The following is an 11238-nucleotide window of genomic DNA, read 5'->3' as shown; positions in this document are numbered from 1 at the left end:
AAAACGCAGAGAGAGAGAGAGAGAGGAGAGAGAGAGAGAGAGAGAGGAGAGAGAGAGAGCCAAATGTTTCAAGTTTCCAAGGATTCAATTCAATGGTCGTTGGCGTAAGAGTGGGCGGTGCTGTACGGCGCAAAAAAAATAAAAGAATATGCCGTTGATGGTAAATATAATGCCTTTTTTGGGTTCGGTTTGGTTTCGTAATGTCCTCTCTCTCCTCGCAGACATTCTTAAATGCCAAGTCGGTTGAGTCTCACAGAACACAAAGAAAAAGATACCCGGAATTTCCAACTACTTGCGTACCCTTTTTCCCTCTCCACCTCCTCCTCTTTCTCTCTCTCAAAAAAATTTCAATCTTGAGAGGTCTCCGAGCGTTATTGGATCAATTTCTGCTCGGTGGTTTCGGCGTCCCACGGTGGTTTCTGGTAAATTTCTGATTAATTTAGTTTGATTGTCGTCTGCTTCTGTGCTTTCTGCTGCGTTTTGAATGGTTTGGTTTGTCGTTTTGGGTTTTCTGGAATTTCGGAATCAAACCCTGGTGCCGAATACTCTGTACAATTTCTGTTTTCTGCTTCAAAATTGGGTTGCTTGCATATTGGTGTCGTTTGAGCTCTTTTGCGTTTTGGGCGGTGTGATTAGCTTTGTAGGGAGGTTTAACGAGTTGGGTTACTTCTCATTTCTGACAAGTTTTGATTTTTAGTTTAAATTTGGTGGTATGGTTGATAGAATTTTGTGACCAAGTATTGGGATACTATTGTATCGACTTTAACTTGCAATGCTGGCGATATTATTAGCTCGGAACTAGTTCTTTTCGCTCGGTTTCGTATGAGCTGAGAGAGCGGAACATGTTAGAGTAGAAACGAGGATAAGTTGTTTTGCCCAGATCACTTCACATGTTTCTTATCTGGGTTTCTTTTTGTTCTACTTCAAACAATGTGAAACATTAGTAATTTGCTTATTTTGATCCACTTACTGACTTTTTGTTATAATCTGTCTTTGTGCTCAGGATACCGGAGGTGGTCTATGTGGCGATTCTGGCAACCACGACCGTAGTTTGGTTTATTTGTAGTAACTTGAAGGAGTGCATGTTCATTCGATGGGGTCGGATATGCAGTCTGTTGGTTTTCTAGACACTTTAAAAATGGAGAGGGTTAGGACAATTTTAACCCATACATATCCTTATCCGCATGAACATTCCCGTCATGCCGTAATTGCTGTTGTTGTGGGCTGCCTCTTTTTTATCTCTTCTGACAACATCAGCACCCTTATAGAAAAGTTAGACAACAATATTAAGTGGTGGTCTATGTATGCATGCTTGTTCGGTTTCTTCTATTTCTTTTCGTCCCCATTTATAGGGAAGACTATCAAACCGAGTTATTCAAATTTCAGTCGGTGGTAAGTACATTTCTCTGAATCCTATAAACGTGAGTGCATTTGCACTATCGCACATTCACACACATGTACTCATATATTGTTCCTAAGTTTGCACGAAAGAGTTGTAAGTTTGGGAGTTACTTTTTGTAGGTATATAGTCTGGATTTTAGTGGCGGCTGTCTATCATCTTCCTAGTTTTCAATCAATGGGAGTTGATATGAGGATGAATCTGTCTTTGGGTTTTAATGTATTTGTCACTTCTGTTCTGTTTCTTCTTTTCTTCCACATTATATTCATTGGCCTTTGGTACATTGGTCTTGTGTCACGTGTTGCTGGAAGGAGGCCAGCGATTTTGACCATTCTTCAAAATTGTGCTGTAAGTTATAGTAACACTTTGTCTACCTCATAACGTTTCTAGTTTTTATATTATTATGGGATGTAGTACAGAAGAACCTAAAATTCTTATGCATCAATGTATAATATATTGATTTTTTATTCATGCATTTTTTGTTCGTGTAGGTTCTTAGTGTAGCCTGCTGTGTGTTTTATAGTCATTGTGGCAACCGTGCTATTCTTAGAGATAGACAACTGGTACGAAGAAACTCTTGGTTTAATTTTTGGAAGAAAGATGAGAGGAACACATGGCTTTCAAAATTCCTCCGAATGAATGAGTTGAAAGATCAGGTCTGCTCATCTTGGTTTGCTCCAGTTGGGTCTGCAAGTGATTATCCACTTTTGTCCAAATGGGTGATTTATGGTGAGGTACAGGCAGAACAAGAAACGATCCCCTCTCCTTCCCCCTAAACTTATACTGTTTCCTTCTTATTTGATTTATTTATTTATTATTATGATTATATACTTATTAATGTTTTAATTTCTCAGTTAGCATGCAATGGTGCGTGTGCTGGTCCATCTGATGAAATCTCCCCATTGTATTCATTATGGGCCACATTCATCGGCCTCTACATTGCTAATTATGTAGTGGAGAGATCAACAGGGTAAGTGGTGAACTGTAAAACAGATTTAAAAAATGAAACTAATGGAGATTAAGGAAAATATGTAACAAATTTTGTTAGGTGAAGGATTTATGGCCTTATGCCTTTTCAATTCTTCTTATAATTGCCTCATGCTCATTTGCTTCTCAAATAAATAGGTGGGCTCTTACTCACCCTCTGTCTGTTGAAGAACATCAGAAGTCAAAGGAGAAGCAAATGAAGCCATATTTTTTGGATATGGTTCCTTGGTATTCAGGGTATATGCTCTATCTATGTCTCTTTGTTTCTTCTCTCTCCTCCTTCCCTTTCTTTCTGTTCTTGTGCGCGGGGAGCTGTACTCACTTTGTTGATGTTTGTATTGCAGAACATCAGCTGATTTATTCAAGACTGTCTTTGACCTCTTGGTATCAGTAACTGTCTTTGTTGGCCGCTTTGACATGCGTATGATGCAGGTAATCTCATAGCTTCATGCTGTGTAAACTGTATTCTCCCTTTGCTTTGAGATTATTCTCTCAAAATTTCAAAGCCTATCAAATATGCACTTGAATCATTTCGTCCTTTTCCAATATACATGTTACCATTCAAGATTTTTTTTTCATTAATTTGTTTTTCCAAAGAAACCACTTTTACCATTTACTACTTAAATTTTTATGCCATGATATAGTGACATATTTATGTTTCCCTCTCCACTGATCAGGCAGCAATGGACAAGGTCCATGATGGAGCTGAACAAAAGGATCTTTTATATGATAACTTTGTTGAGAAGGATGATCTATGGTTTGACTTCATGGCTGATACAGGCGATGGTGGAAACTCCTCTTATTCTGTGGCTCGGCTTCTTGCTCAACCTTCCATTAATATTAACAGAGATGGTTCCATGCTGAAGTTACCACGTGGAGACTTGCTACTTATTGGAGGGGATCTTGCGTAAGTTGACATTCTTATTTGAGCATATGGCATGGGTGATCAGTGATTAATATTATATACATTTTTGTTTCATCCTAAATTATAAGTGATGATTTGTATGGTTCCTTCTCTGATTTAAATTATTACTCTAAAGTAGTTCATCAGTTGTGTAGACTTGGTATGAAACGAAATAAATTAAACTTTGAGTCGCAAATTTCTGTTTACACTTGAAGGGTAGAAAAATTCCAAATTTTGTTTGACTGTAATTTAGTGATAGTAATAGTTCAGATTTCACATTTGGTAGCTATTTGTTTTTGTTATAGATTTTTGCAGGAAGTAGTTCTCTTCAATGTTAAGCATGACAAGGAGTACTTAAATTAGAATAGTCGTAATTTGGATTCCATAATGACTACTCCTGGAACCGGATTGATCTGAGATTGAATATCCCTGTGTAAGTAGAGTTTTGTGGACTACGTAAACTGATGTTTGAGGTGGGTATTGTAAATTTCATCAGAAACTTTAATGAGTAAGCACTATGACGAAACCACCACCACCAACCGAATTGCTCTGTCCTGGTCCAATTGACTTTTCTTTGTCACCATTTTCTCTGCTTACACCATTTCTCTGACCAGTTGGACATTGGTTAGCTGCTCAGCTGGTGCTGTCTACTTTATTCCCTAGTTGAAAGAAAGACCGTGTTGGAACCTTGGTTAAGATAATGTTAATTGGCTAAATACCTGAATATGCCCATGATGTTTGATTTGAAGATTCCAGTAAAGTTTTTGTCGATGTTTTTCATCCTTTCTGACCTTTGTTTGTCATGAGCACTTCAACCTCTAATTCATTTCATTGTGTTTTTTTTTTTTTTTTTTTTTTTTTTTTTGTTTAGGCATGTATATCTCTGATAATGATAGTTTATCATGTTAAATATCTATTAATCTGCTAATTTGATATGTTTAGGTATCCTAATCCATCAGCGTTCACCTATGAAAGGCGCCTTTTTTGTCCTTTTGAGTATGCTCTCCAGCCTCCTCCATGGTCTAAACAAGAGCATATAGCTGTAGATAAGCCTGAACTACCTCGTGGTGTGTCTGAGCTGAAGAACTATGATGGACCTCAGTGTTTTGTCATTCCTGGAAACCATGGTTCACCTTACTCTTAGCCTGAACATCTTCAGTAAAAGCTATAATGTTAATATGGTGTAGTAAATATTCTTTGTTTCTTTTTGCAATTACAGATTGGTTTGATGGACTTCAAACATTCATGAGGTATATATGCCATAAGAGCTGGTTGGGTGGGTGGTTTATGCCTCAAAAGAAGAGTTATTTTGCTCTGCAACTCCCTAAAAGATGGTGGGTATTTGGTTTTGATCTCGCACTCCACGGTGATATTGATGTGTACCAATTCAAATTCTTTACAGAACTTATTAAGAACAAGGTATTTCTTTTTTCTTTTTCTTTTTAATTTCAACATGTTCCACTTAAAGTGGTACCCATGGTTTATCAAGTTGTTTTTACATTTTGTGAGTTGTTACTTTTGTCCTTCGCTTTTTCTTTTAACTTTTTGGAGATATGGATAACGGGGTCCAGTTTTTACAAATATGGTCCTTTTAATTGTTTCTGTGGTTCGCATTACACAAGCAAAGTATTGGTAGGGGATGAGACAGGTGGTTTTCTTTTTTTTTCTCTCTAATGGTGAACTGGGGAGGATTGACACTAGACTTGTTATGAATTCATATATATTTTCCCCCCATTTATAAATGTAGAAATGTCGTATATTATGTCTCTAGAATTGAGGGTTTCACCAATGTGATAGCTACATAAACTATCACATCTCTTCATCTCTTAATTGTTTCTGTTCTTGATGCATGTTAAACCTACATAAACTATGTATATGCTTGCCAGGGACACCATTGAGCTTTTTACTTTGCTTACTTCTGATTTTCCAAGTTTCGAATTTTGATTTTTACTGCAGTTAACGTTCTCATCTCTTCATGTTTCTTCCAGGTCAGAGATGGTGACTCTGTAATCATTATGACACATGAACCAAATTGGCTTCTTGATTGGTACTGGAATGATGTTTCTGGAAAGAATGTTGCGCACCTGATATGCGATTATTTAAAAGGGAGATGTAAGCTTCGAGTGGCTGGAGATTTGCATCATTATATGCGTCATTCATTTATTAAAACAGATGGTCCAGTTCCCGTGCAACATTTAATCGTAAATGGGTGTGGTGGGGCTTTTCTACATCCCACTCACACCTTTAGTAATTTTAAGAAATTTTGTGGAGTTTCATATGAGACCAAGGCTGCTTATCCTTCATTTGAAGATTCAAGCAGGGTTAGTATCGGTTTTTAACTTTTTATGAGACCAAGGCTGTCAATACTAAATTCACATTTATTTATTTATTGGTGCTAACTAGTAGTTTTTCTTTTTCCAGATTGCTCTGGGAAATATTCTAAAGTTTCGAAAGAAGAACTGGCAATTTGATTTTATCGGTGGCATTATATACTTCATATTGGTCTTTTCTATGTTCCCACAGGTGAGTCTTTGATTACTTCGTCGCTGTGCTTTTGCTTCCTTAGAGAACTTGCAAAATTGTTTCATATTTGCTTATCCAGTGATGCGATTATACTCTGTTATTTTGAAAATTCTAATTTTTCCTGTTTTTATTTTGTAGTGTAAGCTTGGTCATATCCTACGAGAAGATTCATTTTCTGGTCACGTGGGGTCTTTCTTTCAAACAGTGTGGAATGCTTTTATGTACATGCTGGGACGCTCTTATGTGTCTTTAGCAGGTGCTGTTCTGCTGTTAATTGTGGCAGTTATATTTGTCCCCTCTAAAGTGTCTCGGAAGAAACGATTGATGATTGGAGTTCTTCATGTGTCTGCGCACCTGGCTGCAGCTCTAATACTTATGCTACTGTTGGAACTGGGTGTTGAGATGTGTGTCCAGCATAAACTACTGGGAACTTCAGGTGAGTTTTTATTATCTGTTATGGGTTTCTGTCATTCTCTGTTGTATTTGTTCGTCTGATCATATTGATTATCCGATAATTTTTACCATTACGGAAATTATGTTCTTGATTTTGTGTTATATGATGTAATTTTTACTTTTCAGGCTATCATACTTTATATCAGTGGTACCGATCGGTGGAGAGTGAGCACTTTCCAGATCCAACTGGCCTTCGAGCTCGTATAGAACAATGGACTTTTGGCCTTTATCCAGCATGCATCAAGTATTTCATGTCTGCATTTGATGTTCCAGAGGTATGGAAAACTCTTTGCAAACTCGTTAGTCATTTTCTTTGTTACATATTGACGACGGAGTAACATCATCAGGTTATGGCTGTCACCCGAAACAATATATGCAAGAATGGGATGGAATCGCTATCTAGAGTGGGTGCTGTTATATATTATGCTTCCGTCTTCCTTTATTTCTGGGTCTTCTCGACCCCAGTGGTTTCTTTGGTGTTCGGAAGTTACTTGTACATCTGCATTAATTGGCTTCACATACACTTCGATGAAGCCTTCTCCTCTCTCCGAATTGCTAATTACAAGTCTTTCACCCGATTTCACATCAACAGTGACTGGTGATCTTGAAGTTTACACTCTCGCAGTTGATAGGGTAAGAAAGCAATGTTCAATGCTGGTTCACTTTCCGATAACATATTCAGGCCTTTCGAAAATTAACATCTGAACTAAAACGTGCAGGTCCCGAAAGCATGGAAGCTAGACCCTGAATGGGATCGGGAGCCAAAACAGCCGGAACAAATGAGCCACCGTAGAAAATTTCCCAGTAAATGGAGTGCAGCAGCCGGTCAACAAGATCCGTTACATACCGTTAAAATCGTTGATCAGTTTGTTATTCGACAAACAGATAAAACTGATGTTGGAGCAAGTGATGGATCAGTAATTAGCTGATATGCGCTTTGCTCTAGTTGTAATATTATTGTAGCTCCCTTCGTTAGATGGCAATGACGGAAAAGCATTAGGAAAAAAAAAAAAAAAACGGTTGTATTATAATATTTTGCATCCTGAACTTTTTACCCGCCCGATTTGTACAGAAACTTGGTCTTCGCATCGGTTCCGGATTGAATCGTGTCGTCTGCACCGTGAACACAGATTCTTAGGTAAAACGAACGGCAATACATCCCCTTTATGTACACGAGATGAAAGATATAGATACAAAAAGATATATTACCGGTTATAAAGCAAAGTATCTCGTCTACAATGGAGAGTTAGGGTTCAAATTCTCCTCTTTTGAAGGCCAGGCAGGGCAAAGGAAGTGCATTTCCAAGATCCAATCAATTAGATACAATGGAATTTAGTAACAAAAAATTTCAGCTGAAAAATACACAGAAAAAAACTTAAGAGCATGTATGGTATTTTACTTGAATTTAACTTTTTAAACTCAAAAATAATTTTTAAGTTTTAGGCTTTAAAAACTTGTTTGGTATAATTATTTTTAAAAACCGAATTCAAGACTAACTCAAAAATATAGTATATTCTCTAAAAATACAAAAAATGAGTTTTTAGAGTTTTTAAACTTAAACTCACTCATTCTTTTTAGGAAAACTAATGAAAACAGCTTGAAAACTTTGAGTTTTAATGATAAGGACAAAATAAAGGGTAAAGTGAATAGTACCAGGATTGATTTTTTAGTGTAAAAATTTGATTTTTCGTTAAAGTGAACAGTACCGTGAACTTTTCGTTAAAATTCCATTTTTTTTCTCTCCCTCCTCCCCTCTCACTCCAAAGCTCTCTCTCTCTCTCTTTCTCTCTCTCTTCTTCTTCTTCTTCTTTCTCTCTCCCCCTTCTCTTTATTTATTTAGTTTTTTTTTTTACCTTTTTCATTTCTTCTCCAATCTTCTCTCATTATTTTCTCGGTTTTTTTTTCTATCACTCCTCTTCCTCTTCCTCTATATCTCCTCCGATCCTCTAACTTCTTTCTCTTTTCTTCAATTATCTTTTACTTTCTTTCCTCCTCTCTCCTCTTTCTCTCTCAACCCTCTCTTTTTAGATCTCTTTGTCCAGTTTAAGTTGTAAAATTTAAATTTTTTAAATCACATACCAAACAAGTTTTTGAGTTTTAAAGAAAATTGTTTTCAAGAAAACTTCTTAAGAAATGTTTATAGAAATTATAAAAATTTTCAAAAAGGATATCAAACAAGCCCTAATAAACTTACTAAATAGATGGACGATAAAAAAAAAAAAATATATAAACCTACAAAATTTCAATCGAAAAAATTGATCTTCTGAACTGAAGTGGTTAATTATGTACATTTCAATCTGATGAGAGTCTGATCAACTCAAATTAGTGGGTGAAACTGAAGAATGCAGTTGATAGTCTGCATGCATGAAACTCTCGTACGACGTCCCTCTGAGTGCTTTCTCTACATCTCCCAGTTCTCGACTTGTTTCGACAATGACGTCGTATGTATCTTAACCTGACGGCTCTTGAGCTCCCTGTGTGGCAACCTTAGGAAATCTTGAACCTCATCAAGTTTCTGCAAAACCAAATTTGTAGTTCATAAGATGTCGAATAATAAAGAATTAGTTAGAACTACTTATAAATCATTATATGATAAACGGAAACTGTTATTGCTCTCTAAGGATGTCATCTCGCACTTTCTTATGTGCAAATCTCTCATTTGTTTGATAAAAGACGAGTGCATAATGATTTTGTCAGACTGACTTACAGTACGGTTGTTGATAACCTCCTCGTAGTAAACAACAATATGGCGAGTAGTTTTGAAATATTCTATGGCTTTGGCAGCTTCCTCCTCATCTTGTTTAAGATCGGGAATTAGCAATGTGGCATTAATCTTGGGCTTGTACTTTGCAAGTATTTGAGCCTGCAATTAATTTCATAAACTGTAACAACAATCCCTTTTATACAAGCAATAGCGAGACTGGAAATCGAACACAGAATTTTTGTTTTTTGTATTAATTATTTTTTGATCAAATGATAGATTTATTAGATTAGATGTTAGATTAGGAAACCGACGGGTTCGAACCTAGAATTTCAATATAGGGGTCTAATTTAACTGTTTCAACTTTCTCTTTTATACTAGCGATAGTGAGAATAAGAAGTCGAACATAGAATCTCGATGCAGGGTTAGAAATTTTAAACGCTCTGAGTTATAAGACGAGAGATTTTATATTACCTCCAATGGAGAATGGGTATGTGACTTGTGGGTGCCATTGAGTTGCTTAACATCTTTATCATATGAATTTGCAAGTACAGAAATCTTTCTGCGGAGTAAGTTTTTTCTGAAGAGGAATATTGCAGACACTCCTTTTTCCTTGAAGTACTTCACTATCTCTTGGTGATTCTCCATCAAACCCTGCACCATTACCATTTACATATTTAATTAATTAACCACATTAATCATCTTGAACTCCTGATTAATCAATTAAACATTTTAACTACTAACCTGGTTAAGCATCCACTTGAATCCAACGGCAGCTGAACACTCATTCTTGGAGGCACTACTAAACCAGTCAAGATTATATACTTTATCCATGTTCTTCAAAATCGATGAAACATTAACCCTCCGATCTTGAACCGAAAATATCTCCCCATTTGAGCTTACATTAATGTGACTATTCAACAATGTTTCAAACCATCCACTCCCAGATCTTTGCTTTGACAATATGGCAAAGTAGCGGACGGGATTGCAGACGCATTCCCTCCTGAGAGTGTGAAAATCACTTCCCGTTAATCAAACTAAAAAAACATGCATGCATATATCAAATAAAGTTGATTAACAAAATGGAATCTTGACTTCACAGGTACCTTTTGAAGGTTTGAGGTTTAGGGTAATGCAGATAGCTGATTTCCGATTGCTCATGATCATCGGGAACTTGGCACGGTTGATTAATTTGGTCGCTGTGATTAATCGCTACGATGTTCAATAATTTGGTCTTAGTCTGAGTGTTTATTTGCTTCAAACAGACTAAGCAAATAAAAACTCCACAAACCATTGCAAAAAGCAGCACCACCATCCTCAGTATTAATGGAGATTTCTTGGGAGCTTTAGTAACAATTGTATCCTGCAATTAAAAGTAGCCCGAAACGGATGAAACTTAAAAGTTAGAATGTACATTAGTTGACGAAATTAAGAGTGACAGAAAGAACTGAGCATACTGTGGCTTCCATCTAAGATCCTCCATTAAAGAAGAAAAATAACAGAAGAACAAAAAGCTGCTTAAATAGGATTTTGCTGTTTTTATTTTTATTTATTATTTTTTCTGATTGGAACATATTGAGAAAAAAAAGGCGAATGAAGTGGTCAGAGCTTGAAAAAATCAGATCGAATTATTACTAAAGCATAATCAGGTTATACAGTACTTGCACTAACTAAGGTGATCAAAACGACAAAAATAATAACTAAAAACAAAATGGTTATCGAACGAGCGCTAAATTACTGAAAACCAACCTTATCGAATAAAATGATTTCTTCATCGTCCATTCTGTGAGCAGAAGAAAGATAAATCGGCATTTCTTCGTCTTCGTCGTTGTCGTCTTCTCCCTTCCCTCCAACACTGTGTTTTTGTTACAACTTTACGATTGAGTTGGGAGTCGGGATTGAGGTGGTGACAATAGAAGAGCAGAAAGAGAGCAGTGGCTGTTACGTTATGTCCTGTTTTTAATTAAGCTGCTGCTTCACCTCGTGAAAAACGATACCATTTCTTCTCCTTCTTTGGCTTCTAAGCAAGTTTTACTGTTTTAGATTCTGTATGTATTTTATTATAGTGTCATTATAATATTATGTTATATATTGTTAATTGTGAATTTAAGTTGAAGGATGAATGTCAAAAAAATTAGAAAGGAAATACAAAAGAGACATAAAATCAGAGACAGCTGACTCGCGGCCACTCTAAATTTATTACTTGGATCTAGACTTTGTAATTTAGAAATGTTGCCTAGGGCTTTGGACAGGCTGAATTTAGAAACGTTG

The 11238-nt window shown here is 36.4% G+C and overlaps 2 protein-coding genes across 2 annotated transcripts; one reads left to right on the top strand and one right to left on the bottom strand.

The window, feature by feature from the left end:
* On the top strand, positions 1 to 7439 carry LOC103959542. The gene is given in 17 exon segments (XM_009371898.3): positions 1 to 422; positions 1004 to 1392; positions 1522 to 1747; positions 1891 to 2133; positions 2254 to 2369; positions 2525 to 2623; positions 2731 to 2818; positions 3064 to 3293; positions 4233 to 4417; positions 4510 to 4709; positions 5279 to 5611; positions 5712 to 5813; positions 5952 to 6249; positions 6393 to 6541; positions 6614 to 6862; positions 6864 to 6899; positions 6986 to 7439. Coding segments are annotated over 16 exon segments (3063 nt in total). The 5' UTR covers positions 1 to 422; positions 1004 to 1093; the 3' UTR covers positions 7196 to 7439.
* A 1228-nt stretch (positions 7440 to 8667) lies between these two features.
* LOC103959565 lies at positions 8668 to 10282 on the bottom strand. The gene is made up of 5 exons (XM_018650455.2): positions 10074 to 10282; positions 9712 to 9970; positions 9442 to 9621; positions 8974 to 9129; positions 8668 to 8781 (listed from the first exon to the last, which is right to left on the bottom strand). The coding sequence occupies exons 1-5, from the start codon at positions 10280 to 10282 to the stop codon at positions 8668 to 8670; spliced, it is 918 nt and encodes a 305-aa protein (XP_018505971.2).
* Positions 10283 to 11238: the final 956 nt, after the last annotated feature.

The sequence above is a fragment of a genome, unplaced genomic scaffold, assembly GCF_019419815.1.
Source record: "Pyrus x bretschneideri cultivar Hongxiangsu unplaced genomic scaffold, Pyrus_bretschneideri_v1 Contig15, whole genome shotgun sequence".
NCBI lineage: Eukaryota > Viridiplantae > Streptophyta > Magnoliopsida > Rosales > Rosaceae > Pyrus > Pyrus x bretschneideri.
The sequence above is the reverse complement of the archived record's forward strand: the minus strand, read 5'-3'. Positions and strand labels throughout refer to the sequence as shown.

Bases quoted from the DNA above. Each gene is read 5' to 3' on its own strand.
- LOC103959565 (XM_018650455.2), bottom strand. From the start codon at position 10,282: ATGGTGGTGCTGCTTTTTGCAATGGTTTGTGGAGTTTTTATTTGCTTA. The intron at 9,622-9,711 runs GTTAGTAGTTAA...GTAATGGTGCAG, and splicing joins TCAAGTGGATGCTTAACCAG to GGTTTGATGGAGAATCACCA. The intron at 9,130-9,441 runs GTAATATAAAAT...AATTAATTGCAG, and splicing joins ATACCCATTCTCCATTGGAG to GCTCAAATACTTGCAAAGTA.